At 43.4% G+C, this 14,855-nt stretch overlaps 1 protein-coding gene across 4 annotated transcripts; it reads left to right on the top strand.

Annotated features, from left to right (window-relative positions):
• The first annotated feature begins 1,254 nt into the window (after nucleotides 1–1,254).
• LOC130202461 (gamma-crystallin M2-like) lies at nucleotides 1,255–13,491 on the top strand. 4 transcript variants are annotated; one of them, XM_056428012.1, is made up of 3 exons: nucleotides 1,255–1,267; nucleotides 8,236–8,305; nucleotides 13,041–13,491. In XM_056428012.1, exons 1-3 carry the CDS (start codon nucleotides 1,255–1,257, stop codon nucleotides 13,489–13,491), a joined length of 534 nt encoding a protein of 177 aa, XP_056283987.1. The 4 variants fall into 4 exon arrangements, with proteins under 4 accessions (XP_056283987.1, XP_056283986.1, XP_056283988.1 ...); XM_056428011.1 differs by lacking the exon at nucleotides 1,255–1,267 and having other exon boundaries at nucleotides 8,208–8,301; nucleotides 13,037–13,491; XM_056428013.1 differs by lacking the exon at nucleotides 1,255–1,267 and having other exon boundaries at nucleotides 8,226–8,305.
• Nucleotides 13,492–14,855: the final 1,364 nt, after the last annotated feature.

Genomic DNA, 14,855 nt, shown 5'->3' with positions numbered 1-14,855 from the left:
ATCAGTTACCATCTCTCACTGGTCGGAGAGAGCGTCTTATCCCTCAGTTTCTGACTCCTCCGCTGCCTCACTCGGGTGGTAATTGACCATGTAAGAATGTGTCTTTGCTTCAGCAAGATTGGCAACCTACGGATTAATTTCATAACTACGGTAAAGAACCCCAAATACTTCCACACACAGTTTCTCAGATGCTTCAGTGTTATGCAATAGGTTAAACTGTCCAGAACACTTTCTGCTGGCCACAAAGACGACTACTTCAAACGGTCTTTTGCGGGCTGTACCTTTTGTATTCACACATGTGATCACAGTTCAAAAATAATAAATCCCCAGTAAAAAGTGGCGTCCCTATTGCAGAATGTGTACCATCTGTACACTGAACATGTAATGAAGAGGGCATCTGGTTGGACGGTTGGACCAAAAAAAACCACCAAGGAACCATTTAACTGTATTGCTAAGTGAACTCTACTCACTCTACTTCAAACTCTGGCTCTGAATGCTGACACTAGACATAAATCCTGAGCTGCAGAACTGTCCATTCTACTTTCTGGAGCTTCCCATTCCCTTGGAACATACTCAAAAGGATGGATCCTCTGGGGAGCATAAATAGACACAGACTGTTACCTTTTCGAGATACGTGACCTCTGTTCAAAGCACTAGGAATCGTCCTGTGACGATACTGTGCATGAAGAATTGTCATGACAATGTCGGCCCTTGACCCAAGTGTCAGGCAGTCCAAGTCCCCGACTGAGTGACGTCACCATCCACAGTGTCATGAACCAAAACACAGCAAGCCCACACTGGTGGACATGCGTTCCCTTGTCCACGTATACGTGCTTGTGTGCAGATGCATACCCATGCAAACAATACCTCCAGTGTAATGAGCTGTGCCAGCGGAAGGGGGGTTGGTGGTCACACATGCAAAGTAGATGCTTATCTTATCCATGAGCCGAAGCTGTGTCAGGAACATGACACACGGATAGCTGAATCTCCCGAGAGTTCACTGGGTTCAAGGCTATTCCCATTTAGTTTTACTGGATGAAAAAAACCACTTAGAGTAGGTCAATCCAATTCTCCAAATAAAATTAAAAATAAAACATTGACTTCATCAGCAATAATGAAATAAAAAGACACTTTGATCCCATTGGGAATCTTCAGTGCTTGTTCTATTCTTTGCATCGGAAATCTAGACCCTTGCACCAAATAAAACTATTATACAAATGTTTCCTTAACTACTTAATATAATCCCTACTCGCAATGTTTTACAGAGGTGCCCCCCCCCCCCCCCAAGCCACTATAATGACATCAGGGGCAACTTTTCCCTAGTATCTTTTTCCCGAATACCTAGTTAACGTTGTAACACATGGTTAATGTTGTCTGGCGTTTGGGCTTAGGCAACAAAAACACTTGGTTAGGGGTAGGAAACCCAAATAGCTGAGATTTGCAGGGGACTCCTATATCATATTACCTCTGTCTTCGGTAGGATATGTAAGTGATTTGCAGTGGAACTTCGACTTGACAAATTACGGGCATGGCAGATTTGCACAGGATCAAGATCACAGACGACCTCTGCACTTATTATAAATTACGAGAGGCCCCCAAGAAATAATACACCTGTGCAAACAGCGCTTAAGAGGGCAAATAAAGCACAATTCCTATTCTGATTGCATAAGGCGAGGTGCAAAGAAAATCACCAACTAATCCTTTTTTTTAGCTACACTTACAACAAATATTCCCCCCACCCAAAAAAGTCGAACATCTAAATTTGTATTTTATTCACTGAAAAAGCGATGGAAACTTTCCCTTTAAGTAAAACACTTCCGAACCGGCCCTCTCTCACACTATAGGCAACACGTGCTGACCCGTGACATCACAGTGCAACTCTACCCCTGACCCCCGAGGGTCAAGCTGCATTCGCGACACAATGCAACTGTCAACACTCATTCCCCCGGGCCCGACGAGAGGAGCGCCGCATAATCAGCGCAGACGTCACCGAGCGCCCTCATTAGGAACGGCTGGCTGAGCCTCCGTGGTCGATCTGGCAGTGAGCACATGAGCCGCCCACTCTCCAAGACCTCTGCCAACGCCGCGAATCTCGTTGCACCCTTGACGTCAAACACTCAAGTCGGATAAACGTAGTCAGACATATGTGAGACATCACTGTTGAGAATACATTCAGGATTTTAAGTTCTCCTGTCTAAAGGTATGAATGTGCAATCCCCATGGACCACTTTTTGTGCCGACGACATGATTCCTTCACAGCATTAACAAAAAAAGCAAAAAGTACTTTCAATGTTTAAACTTGAACTGGAACTTCTTTTCAGCCACTTACTTGTTAAAGTTGTATCACCTCCACACGGACATTTAGACTCCTGACGGCTGTTTCACGTACACTGAAACTTCAAATCCTTGTAGGACTTCCACTTTACCTGACATTTTAGCACAATATAAAAAATTAAAAAACAACGCATGCTTTTTCTTCGGAAAATTTGACTGCATTAATTCATTCACGAGTCAGTGGAAGCTATGCACACAGCTTCTGATAATGCAGACTAGGCCAGAAGCGGCATGGTTGAGACAAAGATGCTAATCAAAGTGAGAAGAGACCTCAGCTCCTTTTATTGTTCATGCCCTTCCAGTACTTCCTCAACTCTACTGCTTACGCTTGATGCTTGTTCTGCAGTCCAGCATAACACATTTTTAAAAAAAGCATATATACCTACATCCAAAACTTTAAAACTTCTGTAGGCCTACCTCAAAGTGAAGAGTGTCGACCACTTTTAGGACTTAAGCTTCATGTCATAGTTAACTTCTTTACGAATAAATTTTTTAAGTGATACTCACACTTCAACAGACGTCTTTACATTTTTACACTTTTCATCTTCACTACTTTCAGGATGTCCACTTCAACTCACACTTCATAGCTCCTTTTGTCGCTTCCACCTCTACTGACATTTCCTAAACATTTTTTTTACAAAACAAATGTTCACTTCCTTGATTTTGTTGTTTTTAAGCTTCCAACTGCACCCAAGGTGAAGTAAGAGTTGAAAGCTTTGCAAAATGCTCGTTAGCTGAGTGTGTTTTTTTCCCCAGGCCAAGAATAAACTGATGCCACAGTTGTTTAAAACGGTTTAAGATAACCTCTTTTCAAAATATTTATCAAGACCTAACCGAGGGTAATTATTTTTTAAATGTAAAATTAGCCCTTGAGTATCTTTTTCTTAGTTAAAAAAAGCAACCTTTAGCAATACGTTTTAAAAATGATGAATTGGACAATAAAAAAGCACCTTGACAATCGTGACTGACTTTTCAGTTTTGTGTTTGGCGAAATGGATTCTGAAACTAAACAAATGAGCATTCAGAGGAAGTGCCTTTACTGCATCTGAGTTTGTTCCATTGTGATTGTACAACCCGATGAGAAGTCGAGACATTTAGAGACAACTCTCAGAAACATATCCCCCCCCCCCCCCCATCTCCCCCCGATACAACCACGAGGACACGTACAAAACAAGCATGAACACAAAACACTCATTTCTGCTTTCCGTGCAGGATTCAAAGTTTCACACTAAAACAGCTTTTCACTGAACTGTTGGAGAGATGGAGTTCCTGGTTTTTCTGCAGCTCCAAGAGCAGCAGTTGGACTGCTCTCTGAGCCCGGGCTGGTCTCCAGCTGTGTGCGGCGTAATAAGCAGCAATTACTCCGTGTGACAAGTTAACATTAAGTCGCCCTGCATGCTGCTGCCGCCCTGAGCGGGCAGCATGTGAGTCGGCATGCTGAGCCGGACACTTGTTATCAGAGCTCAGTTAATCAGTGAACCCATCGTGCACCAACAGCTGTGCCGCTCTACCTCGTTTGGCTCCCGAGTCTTAAAAAACACACACACAGACTTTAGCTCGGCTAACATTGCAAATATGTGCTATTTACCTTCGCATTGAAAATGCCGGAAGGTTATGTTTTGATCGCCGTGTATTTATTTATTTATTTATTTGTATGCGTGTTATTCGCAAAACTCAAAAAGTATTGAACCGAATCGCATGAAATTTGGTGGGATGATTGTTTATTATCCGGGGACCAGTTGATTAGATTTTGGGATCGATCGGGTCAAAGGTCAAAGGTCATGAACAGGTCAAAATCTTTCGCAGAACTCAAAGTATTGAACCGAATCGCATGAAATTTGGTGGGATGATTGTTTATTATCCGGGGACCAGTTGATTAGATTTTGGGATCGATCGGGTCAAAGGTCAAAGGTCATGAACAGGTCAAAATCTTTCGCAGAACTCAAAAAGTATTGAACCGAATCGCATGAAATTTGGTGGGATGATTGTTTATTATTCGGGGACCAGTTGATTAGATTTTGGGATCGATCGGGTCAAAGGTCATGAACAGGTCAAAATCTTTCGCAGAACTCAAAAAGTATTAAACCGAATCGCATGAAATTTGGTGGGATGATTGTTTATTATCCGGGGACCAGTTGATTAGATTTTGGGATCGATCGGGTCAAAGGTCAAAGGTCATGAACAGGTCAAAATCTTTCGCAGAACTCAAAAAGTATTGGACCGAATCGCATGAAATTTGGTGGGATGATTGTTTATTATCCGGGGACCAGTTGACTAGATTTTGAGATCGATCGGGTCAAATGTCAAGGTCAAAGGTCATGAACAGGTCAAAATGTTCTTGAATCACATGAAATTTGGTGGGATGATTGGTTATTATCCAGGGACCATTTGATTAGATTTTGGGATCAATCGGGTCAAAGGTCAAGGTCAAGGTCATGGAAAGGTCAAACTCTTTTTTTACCATAGCACGATACATTTTTGTCCAATTGGCATGCAACTAATGCCAAAATGTTCATAATTCAATGCCCAATCTTGTGATATGCGAAGGTATGCGCTCTACTGAGTGCCCATTCTAGTTTCAGGTGTTTTTGTGTCTTTCCAGAACTATTTGCCGATTAAACAGTCTTGTCACTATTATGACAATGTCCTCAGGATGTTTCAGCTGGAGGCGCTCCACTTTGAGGGCTCGTCTCCTGAAGGGCTCGCTGTTCTGTGTCGTCCAAGTGTTTCGGGAAAGTCCGAGGGGTGAATGGTTCTCTCTGACGGAATGTCCCCCGACAGCAACGAATGGACTACAAGCGATCGCTTGAGATAACAGGACTTTTTTTAAATCTTGACCACATGTTAGAATGTATATTTTTACTGTCACAGACATAACATATCACATTTGTTTTAATAAAATCCAGTAAATCAACATAGGATCCTGGGTCTCGTCCTATGCTGGAATGCAGAAAGAAAAATATAATCTAATACCTATTAGCAGCGACACAGGTCTAACCTGTGACACGTGAGTGTGTGTTTATATGTGTGTGTGTGTGTGTGTGTATGTGTGTGGGTGTGTTGGGGTTTATATAAAAAATAGGCATAAAATGGAACCTGGAAATGCTTAATTTAGCCAATCAGGTTCTAGATTTAGGTAAGCATTTAAGGTTTTCTGTTCCCTGGTAATTCGCTCTTAATGCAAATTCCACCACTCACACGCTGAGCCCATTTCAGTTCAGACCTTAGACGGTGATGTTCAGAGTCGAGACACATGCCCCGTAGCACAGGAACTCCTCTGCTGCTCAGTCTCTTCCACACCCTATACTTTCTGTGGGCAAACACGGCAGGAGGATATTTTGTGCTGACTTTTGCCGTTTTCTCAACCTGAATCAGCAGCCAGAGTTGCCATCATTCAGTTTAACTACCCTGTTGAGTTTAATGGGATGGCCACACAGCAGAATGTTTTTTTGGCAGTGTGATAACATCCACTTGTTATGGTTCAGCCAGCTGATTGCAACAAATCCCCCGGTCCCCCGAAATAAAGCCGGGCCGCTGAGCGTTTTCGGGGAGTCTTGATCTTTCGTAAAGATATTTTCTTTTTTCCCCTCTTTTTTTAACACGATCTGCCTCATTTGCTCCAAGTCCTGCGTGAACGAGGGTTGTAAACACTTTCATCTTTGCTGTCGTGGCCGAGGGTGGAAAACATCTGAGCCGCGAAGCGGCATGCTGAGCGAAGCAATACAACCAACAAGAAGTGAAAGTGATACGCTCAAAGTTTGCATGAAACTCGAGTGAGTTTCAGTCACCCTCATCTTCTTCTATGCTAATGGCAGCCTTTCTTTGCATTTGGAGCTGTGCCTTGTATAATAAGTTACGTCTTTCCTACACTGGCTTATTGATTTTCAATATTCCTATTGCCACTTTTAAAAGGAGCAATATATGACATTACGGGCGTTAATATAGCAGAAATCTTCTCTGTGTGTGTTGTTATCCGAGCTTCTCCTTGCTTTGACGCCCGCTCGTGCCTTTCAGTGCATGTTTGTGCATGTGAGCGGGCTCCACTGGTTAGCCCAAGGCCGCCCGTCGCACATCACTGATACGTCGGTCGCAAGCTGATAACGTCGTCCCGACCGACAGCATTCTTCCATTCGGGGGAGCAGGGGGGTTGCTGGGGCTGAACCCAGCTTGGATATTGGGCAAAGTTGCTGGGTACAACCTGGAAGGGTCACCAGCCAATCACAGGGCTGACGAATCGAACGGGCATCAAGGCGGTTCGCCACAGCGGCCTTGAAGTTTGCACAATCCCCTCTCCAGGATGTTGGTGCTTCCCTTGGGCCTTGATCTTTGCCATCTGCTTTCATATCCAGAGCCTAAAGCCGCCTGTGGAAAACCCTGGTGCTCGTCCTGCTAGAATATAACTATATATTGTACTGAAAGAAGAAGAAAAAAACAAAAAAAATGCCCTCAGTTTGAAATCGACTTTCAAGGGCAGCCCTAGTATTTTCATCCATTCAATATTATAATTTTATATAACTTATCTTCATCAATAAACATGTTTCTAGACTTCCAATGTGAGAAGTGTTAAAGACAAAGTACAGGGAGGGTGAAAAGAGGAAGTGTGAGACAGAGTGTTTTTGGCTTAATAATTCCCTACATAACAATCCAGTCATCTCACTGCCAAATATTAAGTGTGCAACAATCCCTGGTATACTGGTTTCCACCGACTTCCTTCTGTTCTCGTTCAGCTGCCGCATGCCTCCTCTGCTTAGTAAATGAAAACCAAGCGAGCGGTTCAATAAAGGGGGCTTAATCAGGCATGCAGACCTCCATCCTGAATCAAGGAGTATCGCCACTCGTCGTTACCAAGACGCCAGACTCAAACACCAGCTGAACGTGAACCTCATTTCACTTTAAAAGACCAAGAAACATCTTGACACCTACATAATATTCCTTTAATTAACGCTGTAACAAATTCATTTTTAATTGTTCTAACGTAATGAAATGATAAAGCTGTCAGTATGAATGATAAAAACATGTTGAAACAGCCTCTTGATTAATAGAGACACACATGACTGTTCTTTGTAACATTCATTTGAGTGACTACACTGAAATGTGCAATATGATCGTATATAATGAGAGTTTGTTAAAATGTGGGAACCTTTTTGCGCAACGAACAATTATACAAAGTTCACCGACAATATTAACGGATGATGCGGCACACTCCTTTGGCTGCTAAACCCCACACAAAGCTGAATTGGAATCATTGAATGTATTTTAAACTCTAAATCTGTCCTTCTGTACACATTACATCTATTGCATCTGTCCATCCTGGAGAGGGATCCTCCTCTGTTGCTCTCCTGAAGGTTTCTTCCCTTTTTTTCCCCCTGAAGGGTTATTTGGGAGTTTTTCCTGGTCCGATGGGAGGTTTTGGGGCAGGGATGTCTATGTGTACAGATTGTAAAGCACTCCGAGACAAATTTGTAATTTGTGAAATTGGGCTATACAAATAAACTGAATTGAATTGAAAACTGAAAAAAGCAAACATGCCAAAAGATGTGTTTTGTGCACTGCGGTGATGTGAGCCTTTGCGAGTGTTACAAAAGGCGTTATTGTTTCGTTTGAAAAGACAAAAAAAAGCTGTTTTTGTCTGACGGTGTTCGCCAGTTCTTTTTGGGGCGGGGGGGGGGAGTTGCAAATGTGGACAACTCTCAGTGCTCCATGGGCTTCTATGGCATGTTGCTGAGTCAGGCACTTTTCACAAAGGGCACCTCCCGCTTGTCAGGTATAAAAAGGAAGGTTTTCTGACAGATGGGCAAGCAGTTCAGCTCCAAGTGCAGCAACAGCAACAGCGACCGCAGCAGCATTGCCTCCACTGATAACATCTAGCAAAGATGACCTCCAGCAACACGATGAACAGAGTCACCTTCTACGAGGACAGGAACTTCCAGGGCCGCTCCTACGAGTGCATGAGCGACTGCCCCGACATTCAATTCAATTCAATTCAGTTTATTTGTATAGCCCAATTTCACAAATTACAAATTTGTCTCGGAGTGCTTTACAATCTGTACACATAGACATCCCTGCCCCAAAACCTCACATCGGACCAGGAAAAACTCCCAAATAACCCTTCAGGGGAAAAAAAGGGAAGAAACCTGCAGGAGAGCAACAGAGGAGGATCCCTCTCCTAGGATGGACAGATGCAATAGATGTAATGTGTACAGAAGGACAGATTTAGAGTTAAAATACATTCAATGAATATGACAGAGTGTATGAATAGTTCATAGTAGGCATATTCCACGATGGAGACCTCCACGATCCATCAGGCAGATGGCGGTGGGGAGGAGGAGTGGCGGAGTCTCAACAGGACAGTGGCGTAGTCATGAGCAGGAATTCCACGACCCAGACGATCCATCAGGCAGATAGGATCTATGCCGTCTCATAGGGTCCGATGACCCCATGAGACGTAAAGTCAAAAGGACTTCCGGGAGAAAGCAGAGTTAGTAACGTGTGATTGAGAGATGAAAATTCATCCTTAAGGAGAGAAAAAGAGGAGATAGGTACTCAGTGCATCCTAAACGTCCCCGGCAGCTATAAGCCTATAGCAGCATATCAAGGGGCTGGACCAGGGCAAACCTGATTCAGCCCTAACTATAAGCTCTGTCAAAGAGGAAGGTCTTAAGTCTACTCTTAAACGAGGTGACTGTGTCTGCCTCCCGGACTGAAATTGGAAGCTGGTTCCATAAAGAGGAGCTTGATAACTAAAGGCTCTGGCTCCCATTCTACTTTTTAAGACTCTAGGAACTACAAGTAGTCCCGCATTTAGTGAGCGTAGCTCTCTAGTGGGGCAATATGGTACGACAAGCTCCTTAAGATATGATGGAGCATCACCAATCAAGGCTTTGTAGGTTAAGAAGAATTTTAAAAGTGATTCTTGATTTTACTGGGAGCCAGTGCAGAGCAGCTAGTGCAGGAGTGATGTGATCTCTTTTCTTAGTTTTAGTGAGAACACGAGCTGCAGCATTCTGGATCAACTGGAGGGACCTAAGAGATTTATTAGAGCAGCCTGCTAATAAGGAGTTGCAGTAATCCAGTCTCAAGTAACGAAGCGTGAACCAATTTTTCTGCATCTTTTGAGACAAGATGTGCCTGATTTTTGAAATATTACGTAGATGAAAGAATGCAGTCCTTGAGATTTGCTTTACGTGGGAGTTAAAGGACAAGTCCCGATCAAAGATAACGCCAAGATTCTTTACAGTGGTGTTGGATGCCAGGGCAATGCCGTCTACAGAATCCACATCACCAGATAATTGATCTCTGAGGTGCTCAGGGCCGATTAAAATTACTTGGTTTTGTCTGAGTTTAACATCAAGTTGCAGGTCATCCATGTTTTATGTCTTTAAGACATGCTTGAATTTTACAGAGTTGGTTGCTCTCCTCTGGTTTTATCGATAAATATAGTTGAGTGTCATCTGCATAACAATGAAAGTTTATGGAGTGTTTCCTGATAATATTGCCCAAAGGAAGCATGTATAAGGTAAATAAAATTGGTCCAAGCACAGAACCTTGTGGAACTCCGTGATTAACGTTGGTGGTTATCGGCGTCATCGTTTACAAATACAAACTGAGATCGATCTGATAAATAGGATTTAAACCAAATTAGTGCCGTGCCTGAAATGCCAATCGACTGCTCCAGTCTCTGTAACAGGATGTCATGGTCAATGGTGTCGAATGCAGCACTAAGGTCTAACAAGACCAGGACAGAGAGAGTCCTTTATCTGCTGCCATTAAGAGGTCATTTGTAATTTTCACCAGTGCCGTCTCGGTGCTGTGGTGTTTTCTAAATCCTGATTGAAATTTCTCAAATAAACTATTATGATGTAGAAAGTCGCACAACTGATTTGCGACCACTTTCTCAAGGATCTTGGAGAGGAAGGGAGGTTAGAGATCGGTCTGTAGTTAGCCAATACCTCTGGATCCAGAGTGGGCTTCTTCAGGAGAGGTTTAATAACAGCCACCTTGAAGGAGTGTGGTACGTGGCCTGTTAGCAGAGACACATTGATAATATCTAATAGAGAGCCGCCAATTAAAGGCAAAACGTCTTTAAGCAGCCTCGTCGGGATGGGGTCCAAGAGACAGGTAGTCGTGTTCGAACTAGATATCGTTGAAACTAATTGGTCTCGGTAGATAGGAGAAAATCCTCAAATATACACCAGGGCATACAGCGGTTTCCAAGGCCATTCCACTTGAGGACAGATTGGCACTGGTTATGGGCAAGAGATTATTAATCTTGTCCCTAATAGTTAAAATCTTTTCATTAAAGAAGTTCATAAAGTCATTACCACTAAGGTTTATAGGAATGCTCGGCTCCACAGAGCTGTGACTCTCTGTCAGCCTGGCTACAGTGCTGAAGAGAAACCTGGGGTTGTTTTATTTTTCTATTATTGATGAGTAATAGGCTGCTCTGTCATTACGGAGGTCTTTCTTATATGCTTTAAGACTATCTCGTCAAACTAAGCGGGATTCTTGAGATTAGTTGAACGCCATATGCGTTCAAGCTTTCGTGACGTTGCTTCAGTTTGCGGGTCTGAGGGTTATACCAGGAGCAAACCTCCTCTTCCTCACTGTCTTCTTCTTCAGAGGGGCTATCGAGTCCAGTGTCATTCTCAGAGAGCCTATGGCACTGTCAACAAGATGATCAATCTGGGACGGACTAAAGTTAGACCAGGAGTCCTCTGTTATATTGAGACGTGGTATCGAATCAAATACAGAAGGAATCGCTTCTTTAAATTTAGCTACAGCACTATCAGTTAGACATCTAGTGTAGAAACTTTTGACTAACGGAGTACACTCCGGTAGTATAAATTCAAAAGTTATGAGGTTGTGGTCTGACAGAAGAGGATTCTGTGGGAAGACGTTCAAATGCTCAATGTCAACGCCATAAGTAAGAACAAGATCAAGCGTGTGGCCAAAGCTGTGAGTGGGTTTCTGTACTCTCTGACAGAAGCCAATCGAGTCCAACAAGGAGATGAATGCAGCACTAAGGCAATCATTATCAACATCCACATGGATATTAAAATCTCCAACAATAATAACTTTATCGGTTTTAAGAACCAAACTTGATATAAATTCTGAGAATTTGACACCGTGAACCACCAGATCCTGATCTCTTCTCTTCAGGATCTGGGGATCTCAGGCACTGCACTCGCTCTTTTCTCTTCCTACCTTAAAGACCGCACCTACCGGGTAACTTGGAGAGGATCTGTGTCTGATCCTTGTCCTCTCACTACTGGGGTTCCTCAAGGCTCCGTCCTGGGTCCCCTCCTCTTCTCTCTGTACACAAATTCTCTCGGCTCTGTCATTCGTTCGCATGGCTTCTCCTACCATAGCTATGCTGACGACACCCAACTGATCTTCTCGTTTCCACCGTCCGAAACACAGGTGGCGGCACGAATCTCTGCCTGTCTGACTGACATCTCTCAGTGGATGTCTGCTCACCACCTGAAGATCAACCCTGACAAGACTGAGCTACTATTCCTTCCAGGAAAGGCTCCCCACCCACGACCTGACTATCACCTTCAACAGCTCTGTGTTGGCCCCTACCGGACTGCCAGGAACCTCGGGGTGACACTCGACAGTCAACTCTCCTGACGGCCAACATCGCTGCGGCGGTACATGCTGCACAACATCAGGAGAATACGCCTCTTCTTACTCAGAAGGCGGCCTGGCCATCCGACTCCTGCAGCTCTCCACTGACATCAGACAGCTCTTCAATCTGGGACGGACTAAACACACCTCCTCTGTTATATCTGGATTAAAACAGAGATTTGCTTCTTTAAATAGCACTATCAGTTACTAGTGTACTTTTGACTAACGGAGTACACTCCTGTATTGTTGTTGTTCTTTCTGTTGAAATGCACATTGTAAGCGTCTGCTAAATGACATGTAATGTAATGTAATATAAACTCTGAATATGGACCTGGTGGCCGGTACAGAATCACAAATCGAATTGGCTGTAGTGTTTTCCAGGTTGGATGTGAAAGACTAAGAACAAGGCTTTCAAATGAGGTGTAGTGTAATTTTGGTTGAGGATTAATTAATAGGCTCGATTCAAAGATGGCTGCTACTCCACCTCCTCGACCGGTGCCTCGAGGAATGTGACTATTAATATGACTTGGAGGAGTCGATTCATTCAGGCAGACATATTCTTCATGGCTCAGCCAGGTTTCAGTTAGGCAACATAAATCAATGTGATTATCTGATATTAAATCATTCAGTAACACAGCTTTAGATGACAGAGATCGAATATTTAGGAGACCACATTTAATAGACCTATTTTGTTGCACTGCTGAAATAATTGTGTTAACTTGTATAAGGTTATTGTGTACAACTCCTCTTCTGCTTACTTTTGATTTATTTAATTGAAGTGGCCGTGGGACAGACACAGTCTCTACTCTAAAGTCAAGGGTGGGTAACTGCTCGAATGGAAGAGCAGAGAAGGGTGTTAAACTACAACTCTGCTCCCGGTTCCTGATCTGAACCCTGGGTTGTCATAGATTAAGTCCGGTGATCAACTTGGTCATATTCGCAGAAATGAGACGCGCTCCGTCCAACGTGGGATGAATGCCGTCTCTCCTCATCAGATCAGGTTTTCCCCAGAAAGTCTTCCAGTTGTCTACGTAGCCCACATTATTCGCTGGGCACCACCTCGACAGCCAGCGGTTGTCCTCCTACATGAGCCGCTGCCACTCCTGCAGGGTGGAGCACGGCTGCTTCATGGTCTACGACCGCACCAACTTCATGGGGAACCAGTACTTCATGAGGAGGGGCGAGTACTCCGACTATCAGAGCATGATTGGCATGAGCGACTGCATAAGGTCCTGCCGCGTGATCCCCATGCACAAGGGCTCCTACAGGGCGAGGATCTACGAGAGGGACAACTTCCAGGGTCAGATGCACGAGCTGATGGAGGACTGCGAGAACTTCATGGACCGCCACAGCATGTCCAACTGCCAGTCCTGCAACGTGATGGACGGCCACTGGCTGATGTACGAGCAGCCCCAGTACAGAGGAAGGATGATGTACATGAGGCCCGGAGAGTACAGGAACTTCAGCATGGGCGGCATGAGCGGCATGAGGTTCATGAGCATGAAGCGCATCACCGATTCCTGCTACTAGACGACAACGCATCACGGTGCAGCAATTTGTTCCGAAAACAAGTTTTAGATAATGAGTGACAAAGCAACTCATCTGTAGCAATACAGTGAATTGATAACCAGTGAACTGGACATACAGATGTCTGTCACTAAGGTGTATGTGATAGAGAAACCTAATAAAGTCTGCTTTGTTACCATAATAAAGTTGTCATCAATTATTTTCTTCGCTCTTCTTTCTTTTCCTCTTCCTCCATTTTTCAAGATAGCTCGTGAAGCTTCCCACATATTATCCAATACCCTCGGCCTGCTGATGTAGGCAAACTAATTTCTTGCCTGGGACTGTGGGTAATAAAATCAGGCACTTTTAATCAGATGTTTCACTTTATTTGTTTGTTTTTATTTTTTATTTTTTATTCAGTCAATCAAATCAAATACAATACAATATTATCCTATAAAAAAAAAATACAAAAGAGAGAGACTGAAAAGGTATAGGTAGAAGCAAAAAAATGCTTTCATGAAGTACTGAAAAATAGATTTCCATTCGATATCCCACGCATTGATTAGGTCTGGCCAATATGATGATATTTATCGTCAGAATATTGGCATAGAAATGTCCATTGTGTATATTTTTCCATACATCATTTATGTCATTTTGTTGAAAAACCGGCGGCCAAAAAGGCATAATGGCAATATTTAACTCACATGGACGCCGATTTTTGTGCCAGGATAGTTTAAAAACATTGCACTAAATGATTCAGATGGACCACAAATACATTTTTAAGATCAATAAATGTTCACACCAATAGAAAATGGCTCTTCCCCGATGAGGCCCGTATAATTAATTCAACATATTACGCTGGAAAGCTCGCTGGCCATGCAGCTCCTTGCATTAATCCTAATAAAGTCTTCTGTATGTGGGAAATCAGGCTCCTATGTTGCAGGTCAAAGTGGATCTGCTTTCTTTGACCTTCTCTGCTCTTTTTCTCCCATTAGCTGGTCGAAAATCTCTCATCCTTCCCTGTCAGTCCTAATTAGAGTAGTTCTGAACAAAAAACATTTGTTTTGGATACAACAAAAGCCGATGGCTCCTCAGGGTGCTTTTTCATAGCGGGACTATGACAATCGCATCAGCAGCTATGACTAAGGGATTTATAACTCTGAAAGCCAAAGTCAATGTCCCAGTAACCGAGTGAATGAGTTATTGTTAACACAATAAAAAGCCCTGCTAGAAATAGCCTCAGGCAGTGGTTTTATAGATGAATAACAGGTTACCAATAGCATTGGGAGGCTTCTTGCATCTGGCAAACACCAGCCATCTCCACCCTCTGGACCCTGATACAACGCAGCAGACATTGGACACTATAGGGCAAAGTCTGGCCGACTGTC

Source organism: Pseudoliparis swirei, chromosome 12 (genome assembly GCF_029220125.1).
Source record: "Pseudoliparis swirei isolate HS2019 ecotype Mariana Trench chromosome 12, NWPU_hadal_v1, whole genome shotgun sequence".
NCBI classification, from domain to species: domain Eukaryota; kingdom Metazoa; phylum Chordata; class Actinopteri; order Perciformes; family Liparidae; genus Pseudoliparis; species Pseudoliparis swirei.
The sequence above is the reverse complement of the archived record's forward strand: the minus strand, read 5'-3'. Positions and strand labels throughout refer to the sequence as shown.

What these genes read in the sequence shown, in the direction of transcription:
- LOC130202461 (XM_056428010.1), top strand. Translation starts at nt 8,226, where the DNA reads ATGAACAGAGTCACCTTCTACGAGGACAGGAACTTCCAGGGCCGCTCC. An exon ending in ATTCAATTCAATTCAATTCA is followed by an intron (nt 8,321 to 13,028) that starts GTTTATTTGTAT and finishes CCACCTCGACAG; the next exon opens with CCAGCGGTTGTCCTCCTACA.